Source organism: Anopheles merus, chromosome X, assembly GCF_017562075.2.
Source record: "Anopheles merus strain MAF chromosome X, AmerM5.1, whole genome shotgun sequence".
Classification (NCBI taxonomy): Eukaryota; Metazoa; Arthropoda; class Insecta; order Diptera; family Culicidae; genus Anopheles; species Anopheles merus.
This window is the reverse complement of record NC_054081.1, coordinates 22,680,902-22,703,797: the sequence shown is the minus strand read 5'-3', so window position 1 is coordinate 22,703,797 and position 22,896 is coordinate 22,680,902. Positions and strand designations below refer to the sequence as shown.

At 47.3% G+C, this 22,896-nt stretch overlaps 3 protein-coding genes across 3 annotated transcripts; all 3 read right to left on the bottom strand.

Annotated features, from left to right (window-relative positions):
* Window positions 1-6,104: 6,104 nt before the first annotated feature.
* Window positions 6,105-9,573, bottom strand: LOC121591010. Its single transcript, XM_041911304.1, has 2 exons — window positions 6,277-9,573; window positions 6,105-6,197 (listed from the first exon to the last, which is right to left on the bottom strand). The coding sequence occupies exons 1-2, from the start codon at window positions 9,571-9,573 to the stop codon at window positions 6,105-6,107; spliced, it is 3,390 nt and encodes a 1,129-aa protein (XP_041767238.1).
* A 2,848-nt stretch (window positions 9,574-12,421) lies between these two features.
* Window positions 12,422-15,890, bottom strand: LOC121591007. Its single transcript, XM_041911290.1, has 2 exons — window positions 12,594-15,890; window positions 12,422-12,514 (listed from the first exon to the last, which is right to left on the bottom strand). The coding sequence occupies exons 1-2, from the start codon at window positions 15,888-15,890 to the stop codon at window positions 12,422-12,424; spliced, it is 3,390 nt and encodes a 1,129-aa protein (XP_041767224.1).
* A 2,848-nt stretch (window positions 15,891-18,738) lies between these two features.
* Window positions 18,739-22,207, bottom strand: LOC121591001. Its single transcript, XM_041911277.1, has 2 exons — window positions 18,911-22,207; window positions 18,739-18,831 (listed from the first exon to the last, which is right to left on the bottom strand). The coding sequence occupies exons 1-2, from the start codon at window positions 22,205-22,207 to the stop codon at window positions 18,739-18,741; spliced, it is 3,390 nt and encodes a 1,129-aa protein (XP_041767211.1).
* Window positions 22,208-22,896: the final 689 nt, after the last annotated feature.

Sequence of the window (22,896 nt, the reverse complement as noted above, 5' to 3'; positions counted from 1 at the left end):
TGTTGGAGCTTGTAGAGAAATGGCACAAATTCAGCAAAGGTGTGCTACGGAAGGAATTTACTGGTATTTTAATCCACCGGCAGCACCACATTTTGGAGGGGCTTGGGAAAGAATGGTGCAAGAGGTAAAAAGTCTTCTCCCGTTAACAAAAGATTCCTTGCCCGAAGTAGCGTTGAGATCTTTGTTGATAGAGATAGAATTTATCATTAACAATAGACCGCTAACGCACATCCCTATTGAACACGAGGATGATGAACCTCTAACACCAAGCCACTTCCTAATTGGTTATTCCGGAGAGGCCGCACCGTCTCTTTTAGACATTGTTGAAGCCGAGGCATCGAGGTCTATTTGGAAAAAATCCAGACTAGCGGCTCAAAATTATTGGTTGAGATGGGTGAAGGAATACCTACCTCAATTGATATCGCGCGGGAAATAGTTAAATAAAGCAGAACCACTAAAATAGGAGATATTGTGACATTTCCGAACGAACAGGTTAGCGGTAGGTGGATAAAGGGAAGAGTAGTAGATGTTGATACGGCAAAAGATGGGCAAGTGAGAGCGGTTGTAATGCGTGTAGGAACCACGATGGTAAAAAGACCTGCCGCAAAAGTTGCTAAGCTAGACGTACGTAACGAAAAAGAAGAAAAGTAAGTTCAGTCGGCTCCTTTTTTGTTGTAACCCTCTACGAGCGCTTACGGGGGGGAGGATGTCGCCGACAGAAATGAACTAGGTGGATTCTAAAAATAGAAATGAACTAATTAGGATTAACACTAGAACTAGGATGAATTCGGAAGTAGGATAAACTATAGCATAGGATTAGATAGGAAGGCCACGCCCACTTTATAGATTAGGACAGGTAGTGCGATTAGAAGTTTAAGTAGTGTTAGTAATTAGGATGCGCGCGTAAAGTGCGTGGGCATAGAAGTCACAATAAAATAAGGGTGGGGGTATTCATCATAAGGACATAGGGCATGAGGAAACTAGGATTAGGAAAATTAGGATTAGGCATCGCTAGAGTAAGATAGCGGCGTAGAACGGCTACGCCGAATTGAATGAATAAAGTTAGTTCCGTTCTTCCCTAAGAACAGTGTAGCGTTTACTTACTCCGCTTGCATACGGGGTTGCGATTCCGTCACTGCAGACCTTTCATTGGGATTATTGCCCGGTTAAGGATATGTCATAAACGGGCATTTGAAACAAACAGGCAAAAAACAAAGCTGAAGAGAGGAAAAACAGTTTTAAAAAGTTTGTAAGATAGGAAACAGGCCTTTTCAAAACCAACCATGAAAAACACAACTTTTTTATTAGCGTTGAGTTAGTTGAGTTATCCGGCGCTACAACCGCTTTGCGGTCTTGGCCTGCCTCAGGAGTGTCCGAAACCGCTCACGGTCTCGCGCCTTCGTCTGCCAGTCCGTTATCCCGGCCTTAATGGCGGACGCCTCCACGCCATCTTGCCACCTCAATTTGGGCCTACCACGCCTCCTCTGTCCTTGTGGACGGCCTAAAAAGACTTTACGGGCTGGGTCGTCCGTTTCCATGCGTATAACATGGCCAGCCCACCGGAGCCTGGCGAGCTTGATACGCTGTACGACAGTGAGGTCGCCGTACATCTCGTATAGCTCGTCATTATAGCGGCTCCTCCATTGTCCTTCCACACATACGGGGCCAATTATCCTTCTGAGCATCTTCCTCTCGAACGCGGCTAAGAGGGTTTCGTCAGATTTGGATAGTTTTCATGTCTCAGAGGCGTATGTGAGTACCGGAACTATATAAGTACTATATAGTCCCAAGGCGAAAATTGTGTTATTGAATTGGACAGAGTAGCTCACACCATCTGACGTGTGAGCAAGTGGTAGACAGCGGTGTCTATTCAAAACGGCTATTGTTATAAACAATTGGACAGTTGTTTATTGGACTGGTAAACCCTGTAAGAACAATTGTATTGAATGAAGAAAAACTGCAATAGCACGAGGAATTTATTTTCATCCCGGCGTTTGTATGGCCATTGCCTACTGTGCACTGGTTAAGCGGAAAAACGGTGTGAAATACAAGGATGCGAGTGCGCGTTTTGGTTTCTACACAGTTTTGACACTAACACAGTTACAAATGTGTGTGCGTTTACTTTCCGCCAGCGCGCTAAGTTTGATCTGCTCGCAGCGCTATGCTGATATCGGTGTCTCGCTTGCACTGCTGCACCGAAAGTTCCTCTGGGTACTCTCACTCTTGCTACCACACGACGATTTCCACTCTTCCACTCAGCTCAAGGATCCACTGCGAGCGGCCGCACGTGTGTCAGTCTGAGTCCTGGACGATTGGTGTTATGATTTTGTAATGTGTTCAAGTGTTCAAGTGTTGTGCGAATTGAAATGAAACTGCGCGAATGATTCGTAATGCATGTTATGTACATCGCGCAGCTTCATTTCGTACCTTTTTTGCAGTAATCAACGGGTACAAAAGGATCTACGCAGATATTCGGCCACTTCAACGTTTGCATCGACGGAGCGATCGATTTTATTTTAGTTTAATATTGTGTATGTAAATGTGTGAAATCGTGTAAAGTTATGTAACTGTTTCAATAAAGGGATGAAAAAAGATCTACACGGGTTTGTTTTTTTGTTTAGCTTTAGGTAACAAAAAAATCCGCAGCGAGTGTGAGCGATCGCTGAACGAAAGAAACGCACACAGCGCAACATTGAGAGAACGCACCGTGTATTTTGTATGGAAGCGGGAGAGAACCGTGGTACCCGTTCCCTCCCCCTTTTTTAAACCTAGGAAATCTTCCATCGACTTATCTCTAGGTTGTTACGCACACTATGTTAAAAATTACCCGATATTTGCCCGTAGGGCTGTCCATCGTGACCAGTGCTGCAAAATGTCACTATCAATGTCATAAAAAAATCTGACTGAAACAAAATCCATATCAGCGTAACGTACTCAATTTTGATAATCAGAGGTGATACTCAGAACGATTGGTGTGACTAATACATGCTCGTGACATGTTTGCGACCATCGCTTGGTCAGTCACTATATCACGACTTTTTTTTGCTGTGATCAATTTTGCAAAATGTCACTGACATAGTCATGACAAATTCTGGCTGAAAAAAAATCGTCTCAGCGTCACGAGCTCTACTGCGAAGATCAGAGGCGAGCCTCAAACAGTTGGTGCGACCATCGCATGCTTGGTGACATTGTGTACAATCAACTCGTGTTCAATCACTTGGTCGCGACATTTTCAGTCGGTGATCATCGCGATGGTCACGGGAGATATGCTTTGCGTGCGAGTGGTTCCAAGAAACAAAATGAGCATGTTTTCTCACTCTGTTTGGCCCGACCGATAATCAAAACAGATACGGGGAGAAAGCATGCTTATTTTGTTGTTAGAGCCCACGCGCCAAGTGTATTTCAAGAATGTCGCGATTATCGCCGACAACAATGTCGTGACCAAGTGAGTGATCATAAGTTGGGTGCTAAACTAAATGTCACCAAGCATGTGATTGATCCACCAACTGTTTGATTATAGTCACTGATCATCTCAGTTGTGTACGTGATCTGATTTGAGCTTCGTTTCAGTCATGAGTGTTGATGATTGAAACAGTGGCATTTGGCAGCACTGTTCACAGCCAGAAAAATGATGATGATGATTATGCTTGCGCCGGCATTAAGTTAAGCCTGTCAGTCAGAGTATCGCGTTGGACTCAAGTATTCTGCATATCATGACGCACTTTTATTGACTATCAGCACCCTACTAGCAATGAGAATGAAAAAGTGTGCGACTTTCAGGCGAGGGGCATGTAGAAGCATGGGGAGACGGTTGTGTGAGAAACCTCACGAATGTTCGTATACGGTGTACAACTCGTTTTCTTTCCCGATATTAGAATAATTTGTGTCGGTTATGGAAATAATGCGACTCGTTCAAATGTCCGTTTGCTACTGTATATTCAATTGTCAAGAGTTCATTACATAATTCATTTTGAGTTCATTCTGTTATCCTTATCTATGCCTATGAGTTCATTTCCTATCCTATTTCTAAATTGAGTTCGAATTTCGAATTCGAACTAATAAATTCAAATGATCAATCTCCAACATTCCGGCCACCAAAGAAAGTATTTCTTTAAACATTCAGAAAATACAATTGGAAAAAAATAAGAAAATGAAGAAGTATCTCGATCTAACTTCGCCTCAGAGATAGCAAATGTTGTGCAAGTGTGGTGTTGTGTTGTACAAGTTGCAAGTGTCGATCTGTCACTTCGTGTATCGTGTCGTGTGTATGTGCGGTGTGGTTGTTTACATTACGCATGTGCTTCGCGCTGATCGCCTCCTAACTTGGTGTTCGAGGTTAATTGTCTTCACCTATGTTTGGATTTGGAAGGATTGCCAATCTAGCTGCTGCGCGTACTATCTCCTTTCCTGCAGCTGTACGAAGTGTTACTACTCTAACAACGCCGTCCTTTCCTGGGTGCAATCGTGTTATTCTACCCATTGGCCACAAGGTAGGTGGTATATTGTCTTCCTTTATGATTACCAATTGCCCTTCTTCTAGCGACACTGGTGGAACTATTAAACGTTTGGCCCGGGCCTGAAGCTGCTGCAAGTATTCCGGATACCAACGCGACCATATATGCTGCATATGCTTTTGCACCAAATCAAATTCCTTCAATCTATTGGCTGACACCTGACTCCTATCAACTTGTGGCAACGCCAGCATGTTCGACCCTACCAAAAATGACCCGGAGTGAGTGGTTGCGTGTCCGAAGGCTCACTAGAAAGCGGAATCAGGGGTCTTGAATTTAAACATTGTTCGACCTGTGCTAGCAATGTTACCATTCCCTCCTGAGTGAGGCTCGTACTTCCTATCGTGCGAATTAGGTGCTGTTTAGCGGATCGTACAGCAGCCTCCCACAGTCCTCCGAAGTGTGGCGCCCTAGGTGGAATAAACTTCCACTGAATTTCTTCATTGGCACACCAGTTGAAGATTTCGATGCGTTCGCTATTGCTGCACTTAAACATCTCGTAGAGGCGATGAAGTTCGTGTGCAGCCCCCTTAAACGTAGTGGCATTATCTGAATGCAGTTCCGCGATTTTGCCTCTGCGAGCCACGAAGCGCCTTAGTGCTGCCAAAAATGCCGCCGTAGTGAGATCATTCACCAACTCAATGTGGACCGCTCGTGTTGCAAAGCACACGAAGATGGCGATGTATGCCTTGGTGGGACTTCTATTGCGAATAGGCGACTTCAGCAATACCGGACCGCAATAGTCCACACCACTGACAGCAAACGGTCTCGTGGGTGTAACCCTTGATGTCGGAAGATCTGCAACGGATTGTTGCACCAGTGTAGGTTTGGCCTTGAAACACTTGTGACACCGATGGAAAACCGACTTGGTCAAATTACGGCCACCGATTATCCAGAAGCGTTCACGAAGGATGGATAATAAGTGTTCAGGACCGGTGTGCATATACTTCTGGTGATACGCGACTGCTAACAATGCTGCGAGCGGGTGTTTTGCAGAAAGAAGTATGGGATGCTTCGCGTATTCTGCTATTTGTGCGTTGCGAAGCCGGCCACCAACACGCAGGATTCCCGCCTCATCAATAAAGGGGGACAACCATTTCAGCTTTGAATTGAGTGGTAGATCCTTGCCGTTTTTAACCGCGGGTAAATCATCCGCAAATGAATCTTGCTGAGCTAACCGACACAACTGAAGCTCAGCTTGGATGAGTTCGTCTCGAGATGGAGGTGCAATCAATGTAATCATGTCCTGAATCGAAGCATGACCCTTGGCTGTCGGTGACATAATTGCGGGTTTCGGTGTCCTCATGCATTGCACAAAACGTAAACAATACGCCATGGTTCGACGAAGTTTGAGGTAGGTTGAAAACCGTGCAAATAGCTTATTGTTGAAATCGTCCTCCATCGACATTGCAGCTATTCGTGATTGTGTAATACGTTCTTCTTCTATTGATGCGGTTTCTTCAATTGCAGGTTCTCTTATAGGCCATTCTTCCTGTTTGCTGCTCAGCCAATGTGGCCCATGCCACCATTGCAATTGACAGGATTGCAATTTGTCTGGTAGTAGACCTCGCGATGCATCGTCTGCTGGGTTGTCTACACCAGGAACATGCCTCCAGCACTTGATCCGAGTTTCTCCTTGAATTTGTGCCACCCTGTTGGCAACGAAAGGCTTCCACCTCCGTGGTGCTGAATTGAGCCAATGTAGCACGGTCATGGAATCAGTCCAAGCGAAAGCATCGTATTCACCGTTGAGGGACTGACTGACCTTCCGGAACAGTTGCGTTGCCAACCGCGCTGCATAGAGCTCGAGTCTCGCTATAGAGTGTGTGTTCGACAACGGTACTACTTTAGACTTAGCTGCCAACAGCTGTACCGATGATGTCAAATCGTTTTCTGCCCTGACGTAACAGCAAGCACCATATGCCACCTGAGAAGCATCTGCGAAAATGTGTAGCTGCACGTTTGCTGCTTGCCGAATTGAAGTGTAACGCGGAATGCGCACTTCCCGAAGTGAATGCAGCTTGGAATGAAATGCCGTCCATTCCTTTTGGAGATGTGATGGTAGCTCACGATCCCAATCCCATGGCTTCCCGTTTTCCTGCAACTTCCACAGCTGTTGCATAAAGAGCTTAGCGATGATAATTGTTGGACTAAGCAAGCCAAGCGGGTCAAAGATTTTGGCGATGTAGGACAAAGCTAGCCTCTTTGTCAACATCGTCGCAGAAGTTGGTAGATCGATCCGATATCGCAGCATATCAACTGCTGGCTCCCAAACCAGACCAAGCGTCGATACAAACTGGGGATCTTGCCATTCGTGAGTAGGAAGGATGGCCAGGTCTTCAGAAGGAATGCCGATTAGTGCTTCGGGTACGTTCGACACCCACTTCTTCAACACGAATCCAGCCTGCTTGAGCATCTCAGAAATCTGCCTTTGCATTTCAATTGCGTCTGCCAACTCGTCTGTTCCCGTTAGCAGGTCATCCACATAAAAATCGTGCAATACAGGATCCACTGCTCGGGGGTATTGCATCTTGTGATCGAGAGCGATCTGCTTTAGCGTTCTTGTTGCTAGGAAGGGTGCGCAAGACGTGCCATATGTAACCGTTTGCAGTTGAAACGTCTGAATCGGCTCTGCGGTGTTTCCTCTATACCGAATGCGCAGGTATTCAGTGTCGCGAGAATCGTGGAGAATTTGGCGATACATTTTCTCAACGTCTGCTGAGAGTGCGACTGCGTGAGACCGGAAACGAACGATGATGGTGAACAGATCGTCTTGGATCACCGGCCCAACCAGGAGTTTGTCGTTCAAGGAGTAGCCAGAAGATGTCTTGCACGACGCGTCAAAGACTACCCTGACCTTGGTGGTTGTGCTCGATTCCTTAAGCACCGCGTGATGAGGGAGATAGTAGTGTTCACACGAATCGTCCACCGGCTCGGTGAGTTGTTTCATGTGCCCTAAGCGCTCATACTCCGACATGAAATTACTATACTCCTCCTTCATTGCAGGGTTAGACTTGAGCCGCCGTTCCACCGCTAGGAGACGACGATCAGCGATTGCTTTCGATTCTCCTAAAACGATATTCGAATTAGGATTTTGTGGTAAACGTACGACATACCTGCCAGATGGGTCTCTGGTTGTAGTAGAGATGAAATGACGTTCACACATGTCTTCCTCCAGAGATAGAGCGGGTTCGTCGAAGATGGTCTCGCTCTCCCAGAACCGCGTCAATATGGCTTCCAATGGACTGTCGCTCGTTGCCATATTACACACCCGATGTTGTTGAGACGAATACGTTGTATTTCCTGCTACCGCCCATCCAAACTGCGTTTCTACCAACCATGGCAGACCCGAACCGAGAGATTGCTTACGTCCGGTATGCAGCTCCCAGAACGTATCGCCACCGATGACCACATCGACCTTGCCTGGGATATGATACGTGGGGTCTGCTAGCGTTACATCCGGGATGTTCCACGAAGACACGTTGATTGGTGAGGTGGGAATGTCCGCCGAGGGTGTATCCAGGATCAGAAACTCCAATGGGGTGGTGAATTGAAGGTTCCTTGAACGAACGATCGCCGTGGTCGAACCCTTTATCTGCTGCCTTGAAGTTCCGATGCCAGACACTGATACATTAACTCTCGTTCGAGGTGTCATGAGCTTCCGAGCTAACGTATCCGAAATGAAGTTGGACATGGAGCCCGAATCCAGAAGCGCCCGTGCCTCATGCTTCTCTCCATAATCGTCTACGATAAACACAATAGCCGTCTCGAGAAACACCATATCATCATCTGATTGGGCTGACAAAGCGACTGTAGGTTGTTGTGGTGGTTGATGAAGCAGCGTATGATGCCGTTCCTTGCACGAACGGCAAGAATACTCGGATTTGCACGATCTCACTTGATGGGAACAACTGAGACAATTCCAGCACAATCCCTTTGACCGTGCGATTTCCCGCCGCTCCTGAGTATTTTTGGCTAAAAATACCGGGCAATTTCGAACCAGGTGATGATCTGCACACTGCAATGGACAGCTCACTTGTTGAATGGTCGATGAAACGGGAGTATTCCTTTGCACAGAAGCAGCGTTGGTTACCGACCGCCGTGGTGCGGTGGGCCGATATGCCCCGGCCACCTTGATCGGAACCACAATCCGATCGCACGAGATACTCTGGCTCGATTTTAGGATTTGGATTCGGTCTTGCAGGAATTCGATCAACTCGCTGTACTTATCCTTTTTCTTATGCACAGAATGCCTTTCCCACGCCAGAATGGTCTCATTGTCCAGCTTCATCAGCAACATGTTGGACAAAGGCGTGTCCCATGAGTCGACAGGTTCATGCAGCTTCTGTAACCCATTCACATATCGCACGAATTCATCTACCAACGACGTCAAGCCATCGACACTTTCTGTTGCAATCGCAGGTAGGAAATGTAGCCGTCGCCAGTACTCGCGAATGAGCATCCGTGAGTTGTCGTATCGCTTAAGCAGCGCAGCCCAGGTAACAGAATAGTTTTCCGTGGTCAGAGTAACATGTTCGAAGGGAACCGCAGCGTCACCTTTCAGGGACGAAAGTAAGTACTGCAGTTTTGCAATTGGCGGCAGCTCGGCACTTGCGTCAATCATCGCGACAAAGCGATCGCGGAATGACAACCACTTTGTCGAATCACCGTCGAACGTTGGTAATTCGATTTTGGGAAAACGTATGTTTGATGTGTTTGGCCGTCCAAACGCTAGGGTTGAGTTTGCCAATAAGGAGTCGTTGAACGAATTGGCTTCCTTCCGCTGGTTTTCTCTAAGGAACGATTTTAGCCGCCGGCAGCGCTCTTCCATATCGATCCTGTCAGTAATACAGGCTTGAATCGCATCACTGGTGTCGTCATACTCTTCCAGCTTTGCCACCGCGGCAAAAAAGTCCTGTCTGTGTTGCTCCAAACCCTCCATAACCTCCGGGATTTCACCTACATTTTCGGGTTTGAAGTTTTGCTTAAAGCGCTCCAGCGCCTTAATGTTTTCCACTGCGACGAGTTTTTTGTGCTGAGCAGATTTTATCTTCTTGTCCATCTTAGCTTTCGTCAGATTTTCACGATAATGTCTATAACGCGATATGAACGTTCACGAAACTGTAGCAATTCGAATTTACGCGGGAAAAATAAACCACGATTCACGATCACGAAAATTCGACCGATGCCCTTGCTGCAGGGCTAATGAACTTGAACGAGCGCGAGAATTCGAAATGGCGCGAATGATGACTTGCACCGTGCTCGTGATGCGGAGCGTTCCGAATTTGCCGTTGCTCTTGATGCAGAGCGAAAGAAAAACACTTAGCACGCACGTATCCGGTTCGAAGGACCAAAAATGTGAGAAACCTCACGAATGTTCGTATACGGTGTACAACTCGTTTTCTTTCCCGATATTAGAATAATTTGTGTCGGTTATGGAAATAATGCGACTCGTTCAAATGTCCGTTTGCTACTGTATATTCAATTGTCAAGAGTTCATTACATAATTCATTTTGAGTTCATTCTGTTATCCTTATCTATGCCTATGAGTTCATTTCCTATCCTATTTCTAAATTGAGTTCGAATTTCGAATTCGAACTAATAAATTCAAATGATCAATCTCCAACAGGTTGGAAATACGCGGAATTACGCGGAGGCGCGAGCGTGTTTGTTTTCTACACAGTTTTTGCACTCACATAATTACACATGTGTGAATGTGTGCGTTCACTTTCAGCCTGCGCGCTCAGTTTGGTTTTCTCGCAGCGGCATGCGGCTATCGGTGTCTCGCTCGCACTAGTGCAGCGAGTGTTCCTCTGTGCGCTCCCTTTCTTGCCACCACACGAAATCGTCAGTTCAGCTCAAGCGTTCGCCGTGAAAGGCCGCGCGCGTGTTAGCCTAAGTCCCGGGCGATCGAAGATTCGCTAAGTGTTGAAGTGTTGTGCACATTGAAATGAAGCTGCGCTTTTCTTTCACCATTTATCTTAAATGTGTGATTTGCGCTGCTTTATTTCAATATTTGTTTACTGCATTGAACAGCAACAACGGTATTCATGCAGTTAGACGGTTTTTTTTTAAATAAGACGATTTTTTAAATATAAATAATGTGTGTGATTTTGTGGCAAGATTGTGTGAAGCTATGTGCGAAAATGCCCCTTTATTTGCAATAAAAGTGATAAAATATAAACCAAGTTTAATGTGTTCAAGTTTTTGTTTTGATTCGGGTGCACCAAGTCCGAATGAAGGGAAGCGCACAGCGTGCTACGAAAGAAACAAGTGGGAGGGGGTGTCAGTCCAGCGCAGCGCAATTCTCTGGAATCAAGTGGGAGGGGGTACCAGCTCAGCGCAGCGCACTGGTGGAACTATTAAACGTTTGGCCCGGGCCTGAAGCTGCTGCAAGTATTCCGGATACCAACGCGACCATATATGCTGCATATGCTTTTGCACCAAATCAAATTCCTTCAATCTATTGGCTGACACCTGACTCCTATCAACTTGTGGCAACGCCAGCATGTTCGACCCTACCAAAAAATGACCCGGAGTGAGTGGTTGCGTGTCCGAAGGCTCACTAGAAAGCGGAATCAGGGGTCTTGAATTTAAACATTGTTCGACCTGTGCTAGCAATGTTACCATTCCCTCCTGAGTGAGGCTCGTACTTCCTATCGTGCGAATTAGGTGCTGTTTAGCGGATCGTACAGCAGCCTCCCACAGTCCTCCGAAGTGTGGCGCCCTAGGTGGAATAAACTTCCACTGAATTTCTTCATTGGCACACCAGTTGAAGATTTCGATGCGTTCGCTATTGCTGCACTTAAACATCTCGTAGAGGCGATGAAGTTCGTGTGCAGCCCCCTTAAACGTAGTGGCATTATCTGAATGCAGTTCCGCGATTTTGCCTCTGCGAGCCACGAAGCGCCTTAGTGCTGCCAAAAATGCCGCCGTAGTGAGATCATTCACCAACTCAATGTGGACCGCTCGTGTTGCAAAGCACACGAAGATGGCGATGTATGCCTTGGTGGGACTTCTATTGCGAATAGGCGACTTCAGCAATACCGGACCGCAATAGTCCACACCACTGACAGCAAACGGTCTCGTGGGTGTAACCCTTGATGTCGGAAGATCTGCAACGGATTGTTGCACCAGTGTAGGTTTGGCCTTGAAACACTTGTGACACCGATGGAAAACCGACTTGGTCAAATTACGGCCACCGATTATCCAGAAGCGTTCACGAAGGATGGATAATAAGTGTTCAGGACCGGTGTGCATATACTTCTGGTGATACGCGACTGCTAACAATGCTGCGAGCGGGTGTTTTGCAGAAAGAAGTATGGGATGCTTCGCGTATTCTGCTATTTGTGCGTTGCGAAGCCGGCCACCAACACGCAGGATTCCCGCCTCATCAATAAAGGGGGACAACCATTTCAGCTTTGAATTGAGTGGTAGATCCTTGCCGTTTTTAACCGCGGGTAAATCATCCGCAAATGAATCTTGCTGAGCTAACCGACACAACTGAAGCTCAGCTTGGATGAGTTCGTCTCGAGATGGAGGTGCAATCAATGTAATCATGTCCTGAATCGAAGCATGACCCTTGGCTGTCGGTGACATAATTGCGGGTTTCGGTGTCCTCATGCATTGCACAAAACGTAAACAATACGCCATGGTTCGACGAAGTTTGAGGTAGGTTGAAAACCGTGCAAATAGCTTATTGTTGAAATCGTCCTCCATCGACATTGCAGCTATTCGTGATTGTGTAATACGTTCTTCTTCTATTGATGCGGTTTCTTCAATTGCAGGTTCTCTTATAGGCCATTCTTCCTGTTTGCTGCTCAGCCAATGTGGCCCATGCCACCATTGCAATTGACAGGATTGCAATTTGTCTGGTAGTAGACCTCGCGATGCATCGTCTGCTGGGTTGTCTACACCAGGAACATGCCTCCAGCACTTGATCCGAGTTTCTCCTTGAATTTGTGCCACCCTGTTGGCAACGAAAGGCTTCCACCTCCGTGGTGCTGAATTGAGCCAATGTAGCACGGTCATGGAATCAGTCCAAGCGAAAGCATCGTATTCACCGTTGAGGGACTGACTGACCTTCCGGAACAGTTGCGTTGCCAACCGCGCTGCATAGAGCTCGAGTCTCGCTATAGAGTGTGTGTTCGACAACGGTACTACTTTAGACTTAGCTGCCAACAGCTGTACCGATGATGTCAAATCGTTTTCTGCCCTGACGTAACAGCAAGCACCATATGCCACCTGAGAAGCATCTGCGAAAATGTGTAGCTGCACGTTTGCTGCTTGCCGAATTGAAGTGTAACGCGGAATGCGCACTTCCCGAAGTGAATGCAGCTTGGAATGAAATGCCGTCCATTCCTTTTGGAGATGTGATGGTAGCTCACGATCCCAATCCCATGGCTTCCCGTTTTCCTGCAACTTCCACAGCTGTTGCATAAAGAGCTTAGCGATGATAATTGTTGGACTAAGCAAGCCAAGCGGGTCAAAGATTTTGGCGATGTAGGACAAAGCTAGCCTCTTTGTCAACATCGTCGCAGAAGTTGGTAGATCGATCCGATATCGCAGCATATCAACTGCTGGCTCCCAAACCAGACCAAGCGTCGATACAAACTGGGGATCTTGCCATTCGTGAGTAGGAAGGATGGCCAGGTCTTCAGAAGGAATGCCGATTAGTGCTTCGGGTACGTTCGACACCCACTTCTTCAACACGAATCCAGCCTGCTTGAGCATCTCAGAAATCTGCCTTTGCATTTCAATTGCGTCTGCCAACTCGTCTGTTCCCGTTAGCAGGTCATCCACATAAAAATCGTGCAATACAGGATCCACTGCTCGGGGGTATTGCATCTTGTGATCGAGAGCGATCTGCTTTAGCGTTCTTGTTGCTAGGAAGGGTGCGCAAGACGTGCCATATGTAACCGTTTGCAGTTGAAACGTCTGAATCGGCTCTGCGGTGTTTCCTCTATACCGAATGCGCAGGTATTCAGTGTCGCGAGAATCGTGGAGAATTTGGCGATACATTTTCTCAACGTCTGCTGAGAGTGCGACTGCGTGAGACCGGAAACGAACGATGATGGTGAACAGATCGTCTTGGATCACCGGCCCAACCAGGAGTTTGTCGTTCAAGGAGTAGCCAGAAGATGTCTTGCACGACGCGTCAAAGACTACCCTGACCTTGGTGGTTGTGCTCGATTCCTTAAGCACCGCGTGATGAGGGAGATAGTAGTGTTCACACGAATCGTCCACCGGCTCGGTGAGTTGTTTCATGTGCCCTAAGCGCTCATACTCCGACATGAAATTACTATACTCCTCCTTCATTGCAGGGTTAGACTTGAGCCGCCGTTCCACCGCTAGGAGACGACGATCAGCGATTGCTTTCGATTCTCCTAAAACGATATTCGAATTAGGATTTTGTGGTAAACGTACGACATACCTGCCAGATGGGTCTCTGGTTGTAGTAGAGATGAAATGACGTTCACACATGTCTTCCTCCAGAGATAGAGCGGGTTCGTCGAAGATGGTCTCGCTCTCCCAGAACCGCGTCAATATGGCTTCCAATGGACTGTCGCTCGTTGCCATATTACACACCCGATGTTGTTGAGACGAATACGTTGTATTTCCTGCTACCGCCCATCCAAACTGCGTTTCTACCAACCATGGCAGACCCGAACCGAGAGATTGCTTACGTCCGGTATGCAGCTCCCAGAACGTATCGCCACCGATGACCACATCGACCTTGCCTGGGATATGATACGTGGGGTCTGCTAGCGTTACATCCGGGATGTTCCACGAAGACACGTTGATTGGTGAGGTGGGAATGTCCGCCGAGGGTGTATCCAGGATCAGAAACTCCAATGGGGTGGTGAATTGAAGGTTCCTTGAACGAACGATCGCCGTGGTCGAACCCTTTATCTGCTGCCTTGAAGTTCCGATGCCAGACACTGATACATTAACTCTCGTTCGAGGTGTCATGAGCTTCCGAGCTAACGTATCCGAAATGAAGTTGGACATGGAGCCCGAATCCAGAAGCGCCCGTGCCTCATGCTTCTCTCCATAATCGTCTACGATAAACACAATAGCCGTCTCGAGAAACACCATATCATCATCTGATTGGGCTGACAAAGCGACTGTAGGTTGTTGTGGTGGTTGATGAAGCAGCGTATGATGCCGTTCCTTGCACGAACGGCAAGAATACTCGGATTTGCACGATCTCACTTGATGGGAACAACTGAGACAATTCCAGCACAATCCCTTTGACCGTGCGATTTCCCGCCGCTCCTGAGTATTTTTGGCTAAAAATACCGGGCAATTTCGAACCAGGTGATGATCTGCACACTGCAATGGACAGCTCACTTGTTGAATGGTCGATGAAACGGGAGTATTCCTTTGCACAGAAGCAGCGTTGGTTACCGACCGCCGTGGTGCGGTGGGCCGATATGCCCCGGCCACCTTGATCGGAACCACAATCCGATCGCACGAGATACTCTGGCTCGATTTTAGGATTTGGATTCGGTCTTGCAGGAATTCGATCAACTCGCTGTACTTATCCTTTTTCTTATGCACAGAATGCCTTTCCCACGCCAGAATGGTCTCATTGTCCAGCTTCATCAGCAACATGTTGGACAAAGGCGTGTCCCATGAGTCGACAGGTTCATGCAGCTTCTGTAACCCATTCACATATCGCACGAATTCATCTACCAACGACGTCAAGCCATCGACACTTTCTGTTGCAATCGCAGGTAGGAAATGTAGCCGTCGCCAGTACTCGCGAATGAGCATCCGTGAGTTGTCGTATCGCTTAAGCAGCGCAGCCCAGGTAACAGAATAGTTTTCCGTGGTCAGAGTAACATGTTCGAAGGGAACCGCAGCGTCACCTTTCAGGGACGAAAGTAAGTACTGCAGTTTTGCAATTGGCGGCAGCTCGGCACTTGCGTCAATCATCGCGACAAAGCGATCGCGGAATGACAACCACTTTGTCGAATCACCGTCGAACGTTGGTAATTCGATTTTGGGAAAACGTATGTTTGATGTGTTTGGCCGTCCAAACGCTAGGGTTGAGTTTGCCAATAAGGAGTCGTTGAACGAATTGGCTTCCTTCCGCTGGTTTTCTCTAAGGAACGATTTTAGCCGCCGGCAGCGCTCTTCCATATCGATCCTGTCAGTAATACAGGCTTGAATCGCATCACTGGTGTCGTCATACTCTTCCAGCTTTGCCACCGCGGCAAAAAAGTCCTGTCTGTGTTGCTCCAAACCCTCCATAACCTCCGGGATTTCACCTACATTTTCGGGTTTGAAGTTTTGCTTAAAGCGCTCCAGCGCCTTAATGTTTTCCACTGCGACGAGTTTTTTGTGCTGAGCAGATTTTATCTTCTTGTCCATCTTAGCTTTCGTCAGATTTTCACGATAATGTCTATAACGCGATATGAACGTTCACGAAACTGTAGCAATTCGAATTTACGCGGGAAAAATAAACCACGATTCACGATCACGAAAATTCGACCGATGCCCTTGCTGCAGGGCTAATGAACTTGAACGAGCGCGAGAATTCGAAATGGCGCGAATGATGACTTGCACCGTGCTCGTGATGCGGAGCGTTCCGAATTTGCCGTTGCTCTTGATGCAGAGCGAAAGAAAAACACTTAGCACGCACGTATCCGGTTCGAAGGACCAAAAATGTGAGAAACCTCACGAATGTTCGTATACGGTGTACAACTCGTTTTCTTTCCCGATATTAGAATAATTTGTGTCGGTTATGGAAATAATGCGACTCGTTCAAATGTCCGTTTGCTACTGTATATTCAATTGTCAAGAGTTCATTACATAATTCATTTTGAGTTCATTCTGTTATCCTTATCTATGCCTATGAGTTCATTTCCTATCCTATTTCTAAATTGAGTTCGAATTTCGAATTCGAACTAATAAATTCAAATGATCAATCTCCAACAGGTTGGAAATACGCGGAATTACGCGGAGGCGCGAGCGTGTTTTGTTTTCTACACAGTTTTTGCACTCACATAATTACACATGTGTGAATGTGTGCGTTCACTTTCAGCCTGCGCGCTCAGTTTGGTTTTCTCGCAGCGGCATGCGGCTATCGGTGTCTCGCTCGCACTAGTGCAGCGAGTGTTCCTCTGTGCGCTCCCTTTCTTGCCACCACACGAAATCGTCAGTTCAGCTCAAGCGTTCGCCGTGAAAGGCCGCGCGCGTGTTAGCCTAAGTCCCGGGCGATCGAAGATTCGCTAAGTGTTGAAGTGTTGTGCACATTGAAATGAAGCTGCGCTTTTCTTTCACCATTTATCTTAAATGTGTGATTTGCGCTGCTTTATTTCAATATTTGTTTACTGCATTGAACAGCAACAACGGTATTCATGCAGTTAGACGGTTTTTTTTTAAATAAGACGATTTTTAAATATAAATAATGTGTGTGATTTTGTGGCAAGATTGTGTGAAGCTATGTGCGAAAATGCCCCTTTATTTGCAATAAAAGTGATAAAATATAAACCAAGTTTAATGTGTTCAAGTTTTTGTTTTGATTCGGGTGCACCAAGTCCGAATGAAGGGAAGCGCACAGCGTGCTACGAAAGAAACAAGTGGGAGGGGGTGTCAGTCCAGCGCAGCGCAATTCTCTGGAATCAAGTGGGAGGGGGTACCAGCTCAGCGCAGCGCACTGGTGGAACTATTAAACGTTTGGCCCGGGCCTGAAGCTGCTGCAAGTATTCCGGATACCAACGCGACCATATATGCTGCATATGCTTTTGCACCAAATCAAATTCCTTCAATCTATTGGCTGACACCTGACTCCTATCAACTTGTGGCAACGCCAGCATGTTCGACCCTACCAAAAAATGACCCGGAGTGAGTGGTTGCGTGTCCGAAGGCTCACTAGAAAGCGGAATCAGGGGTCTTGAATTTAAACATTGTTCGACCTGTGCTAGCAATGTTACCATTCCCTCCTGAGTGAGGCTCGTACTTCCTATCGTGCGAATTAGGTGCTGTTTAGCGGATCGTACAGCAGCCTCCCACAGTCCTCCGAAGTGTGGCGCCCTAGGTGGAATAAACTTCCACTGAATTTCTTCATTGGCACACCAGTTGAAGATTTCGATGCGTTCGCTATTGCTGCACTTAAACATCTCGTAGAGGCGATGAAGTTCGTGTGCAGCCCCCTTAAACGTAGTGGCATTATCTGAATGCAGTTCCGCGATTTTGCCTCTGCGAGCCACGAAGCGCCTTAGTGCTGCCAAAAATGCCGCCGTAGTGAGATCATTCACCAACTCAATGTGGACCGCTCGTGTTGCAAAGCACACGAAGATGGCGATGTATGCCTTGGTGGGACTTCTATTGCGAATAGGCGACTTCAGCAATACCGGACCGCAATAGTCCACACCACTGACAGCAAACGGTCTCGTGGGTGTAACCCTTGATGTCGGAAGATCTGCAACGGATTGTTGCACCAGTGTAGGTTTGGCCTTGAAACACTTGTGACACCGATGGAAAACCGACTTGGTCAAATTACGGCCACCGATTATCCAGAAGCGTTCACGAAGGATGGATAATAAGTGTTCAGGACCGGTGTGCATATACTTCTGGTGATACGCGACTGCTAACAATGCTGCGAGCGGGTGTTTTGCAGAAAGAAGTATGGGATGCTTCGCGTATTCTGCTATTTGTGCGTTGCGAAGCCGGCCACCAACACGCAGGATTCCCGCCTCATCAATAAAGGGGGACAACCATTTCAGCTTTGAATTGAGTGGTAGATCCTTGCCGTTTTTAACCGCGGGTAAATCATCCGCAAATGAATCTTGCTGAGCTAACCGACACAACTGAAGCTCAGCTTGGATGAGTTCGTCTCGAGATGGAGGTGCAATCAATGTAATCATGTCCTGAATCGAAGCATGACCCTTGGCTGTCGGTGACATAATTGCGGGTTTCGGTGTCCTCATGCATTGCACAAAACGTAAACAATACGCCATGGTTCGACGAAGTTTGAGGTAGGTTGAAAACCGTGCAAATAGCTTATTGTTGAAATCGTCCTCCATCGACATTGCAGCTATTCGTGATTGTGTAATACGTTCTTCTTCTATTGATGCGGTTTCTTCAATTGCAGGTTCTCTTATAGGCCATTCTTCCTGTTTGCTGCTCAGCCAATGTGGCCCATGCCACCATTGCAATTGACAGGATTGCAATTTGTCTGGTAGTAGACCTCGCGATGCATCGTCTGCTGGGTTGTCTACACCAGGAACATGCCTCCAGCACTTGATCCGAGTTTCTCCTTGAATTTGTGCCACCCTGTTGGCAACGAAAGGCTTCCACCTCCGTGGTGCTGAATTGAGCCAATGTAGCACGGTCATGGAATCAGTCCAAGCGAAAGCATCGTATTCACCGTTGAGGGACTGACTGACCTTCCGGAACAGTTGCGTTGCCAACCGCGCTGCATAGAGCTCGAGTCTCGCTATAGAGTGTGTGTTCGACAACGGTACTACTTTAGACTTAGCTGCCAACAGCTGTACCGATGATGTCAAATCGTTTTCTGCCCTGACGTAACAGCAAGCACCATATGCCACCTGAGAAGCATCTGCGAAAATGTGTAGCTGCACGTTTGCTGCTTGCCGAATTGAAGTGTAACGCGGAATGCGCACTTCCCGAAGTGAATGCAGCTTGGAATGAAATGCCGTCCATTCCTTTTGGAGATGTGATGGTAGCTCACGATCCCAATCCCATGGCTTCCCGTTTTCCTGCAACTTCCACAGCTGTTGCATAAAGAGCTTAGCGATGATAATTGTTGGACTAAGCAAGCCAAGCGGGTCAAAGATTTTGGCGATGTAGGACAAAGCTAGCCTCTTTGTCAACATCGTCGCAGAAGTTGGTAGATCGATCCGATATCGCAGCATATCAACTGCTGGCTCCCAAACCAGACCAAGCGTCGATACAAACTGGGGATCTTGCCATTCGTGAGTAGGAAGGATGGCCAGGTCTTCAGAAGGAATGCCGATTAGTGCTTCGGGTACGTTCGACACCCACTTCTTCAACACGAATCCAGCCTGCTTGAGCATCTCAGAAATCTGCCTTTGCATTTCAATTGCGTCTGCCAACTCGTCTGTTCCCGTTAGCAGGTCATCCACATAAAAATCGTGCAATACAGGATCCACTGCTCGGGGGTATTGCATCTTGTGATCGAGAGCGATCTGCTTTAGCGTTCTTGTTGCTAGGAAGGGTGCGCAAGACGTGCCATATATAACCGTTTGCAGTTGAAACGTCTGAATCGGCTCTGCGGTGTTTCCTCTATACCGAATGCGCAGGTATTCAGTGTCGCGAGAATCGTGGAGAATTTGGCGATACATTTTCTCAACGTCTGCTGAGAGTGCGACTGCGTGAGACCGGAAACGAACGATGATGGTGAACAGATCGTCTTGGATCACCGGCCCAACCAGGAGTTTGTCGTTCAAGGAGTAGCCAGAAGATGTCTTGCACGACGCGTCAAAGACTACCCTGACCTTGGTGGTTGTGCTCGATTCCTTAAGCACCGCGTGATGAGGGAGATAGTAGTGTTCACACGAATCGTCCACCGGCTCGGTGAGTTGTTTCATGTGCCCTAAGCGCTCATACTCCGACATGAAATTACTATACTCCTCCTTCATTGCAGGGTTAGACTTGAGCCGCCGTTCCACCGCTAGGAGACGACGATCAGCGATTGCTTTCGATTCTCCTAAAACGATATTCGAATTAGGATTTTGTGGTAAACGTACGACATACCTGCCAGATGGGTCTCTGGTTGTAGTAGAGATGAAATGACGTTCACACATGTCTTCCTCCAGAGATAGAGCGGGTTCGTCGAAGATGGTCTCGCTCTCCCAGAACCGCGTCAATATGGCTTCCAATGGACTGTCGCTCGTTGCCATATTACACACCCGATGTTGTTGAGACGAATACGTTGTATTTCCTGCTACCGCCCATCCAAACTGCGTTTCTACCAACCATGGCAGACCCGAACCGAGAGATTGCTTACGTCCGGTATGCAGCTCCCAGAACGTATCGCCACCGATGACCACATCGACCTTGCCTGGGATATGATACGTGGGGTCTGCTAGCGTTACATCCGGGATGTTCCACGAAGACACGTTGATTGGTGAGGTGGGAATGTCCGCCGAGGGTGTATCCAGGATCAGAAACTCCAATGGGGTGGTGAATTGAAGGTTCCTTGAACGAACGATCGCCGTGGTCGAACCCTTTATCTGCTGCCTTGAAGTTCCGATGCCAGACACTGATACATTAACTCTCGTTCGAGGTGTCATGAGCTTCCGAGCTAACGTATCCGAAATGAAGTTGGACATGGAGCCCGAATCCAGAAGCGCCCGTGCCTCATGCTTCTCTCCATAATCGTCTACGATAAACACAATAGCCGTCTCGAGAAACACCATATCATCATCTGATTGGGCTGACAAAGCGACTGTAGGTTGTTGTGGTGGTTGATGAAGCAGCGTATGATGCCGTTCCTTGCACGAACGGCAAGAATACTCGGATTTGCACGATCTCACTTGATGGGAACAACTGAGACAATTCCAGCACAATCCCTTTGACCGTGCGATTTCCCGCCGCTCCTGAGTATTTTTGGCTAAAAATACCGGGCAATTTCGAACCAGGTGATGATCTGCACACTGCAATGGACAGCTCACTTGTTGAATGGTCGATGAAACGGGAGTATTCCTTTGCACAGAAGCAGCGTTGGTTACCGACCGCCGTGGTGCGGTGGGCCGATATGCCCCGGCCACCTTGATCGGAACCACAATCCGATCGCACGAGATACTCTGGCTCGATTTTAGGATTTGGATTCGGTCTTGCAGGAATTCGATCAACTCGCTGTACTTATCCTTTTTCTTATGCACAGAATGCCTTTCCCACGCCAGAATGGTCTCATTGTCCAGCTTCATCAGCAACATGTTGGACAAAGGCGTGTCCCATGAGTCGACAGGTTCATGCAGCTTCTGTAACCCATTCACATATCGCACGAATTCATCTACCAACGACGTCAAGCCATCGACACTTTCTGTTGCAATCGCAGGTAGGAAATGTAGCCGTCGCCAGTACTCGCGAATGAGCATCCGTGAGTTGTCGTATCGCTTAAGCAGCGCAGCCCAGGTAACAGAATAGTTTTCCGTGGTCAGAGTAACATGTTCGAAGGGAACCGCAGCGTCACCTTTCAGGGACGAAAGTAAGTACTGCAGTTTTGCAATTGGCGGCAGCTCGGCACTTGCGTCAATCATCGCGACAAAGCGATCGCGGAATGACAACCACTTTGTCGAATCACCGTCGAACGTTGGTAATTCGATTTTGGGAAAACGTATGTTTGATGTGTTTGGCCGTCCAAACGCTAGGGTTGAGTTTGCCAATAAGGAGTCGTTGAACGAATTGGCTTCCTTCCGCTGGTTTTCTCTAAGGAACGATTTTAGCCGCCGGCAGCGCTCTTCCATATCGATCCTGTCAGTAATACAGGCTTGAATCGCATCACTGGTGTCGTCATACTCTTCCAGCTTTGCCACCGCGGCAAAAAAGTCCTGTCTGTGTTGCTCCAAACCCTCCATAACCTCCGGGATTTCACCTACATTTTCGGGTTTGAAGTTTTGCTTAAAGCGCTCCAGCGCCTTAATGTTTTCCACTGCGACGAGTTTTTTGTGCTGAGCAGATTTTATCTTCTTGTCCATCTTAGCTTTCGTCAGATTTTCACGATAATGTCTATAACGCGATATGAACGTTCACGAAACTGTAGCAATTCGAATTTACGCGGGAAAAATAAACCACGATTCACGATCACGAAAATTCGACCGATGCCCTTGCTGCAGGGCTAATGAACTTGAACGAGCGCGAGAATTCGAAATGGCGCGAATGATGACTTGCACCGTGCTCGTGATGCGGAGCGTTCCGAATTTGCCGTTGCTCTTGATGCAGAGCGAAAGAAAAACACTTAGCACGCACGTATCCGGTTCGAAGGACCAAAAATGTGAGAAACCTCACGAATGTTCGTATACGGTGTACAACTCGTTTTCTTTCCCGATATTAGAATAATTTGTGTCGGTTATGGAAATAATGCGACTCGTTCAAATGTCCGTTTGCTACTGTATATTCAATTGTCAAGAGTTCATTACATAATTCATTTTGAGTTCATTCTGTTATCCTTATCTATGCCTATGAGTTCATTTCCTATCCTATTTCTAAATTGAGTTCGAATTTCGAATTCGAACTAATAAATTCAAATGATCAATCTCCAACAGGTTGGAAATACGCGGAATTACGCGGAGGCGCGAGCGTGTTTTGTTTTCTACACAGTTTTTGCACTCACATAATTACACATGTGTGAATGTGTGCGTTCACTTTCAGCCTGCGCGCTCAGTTT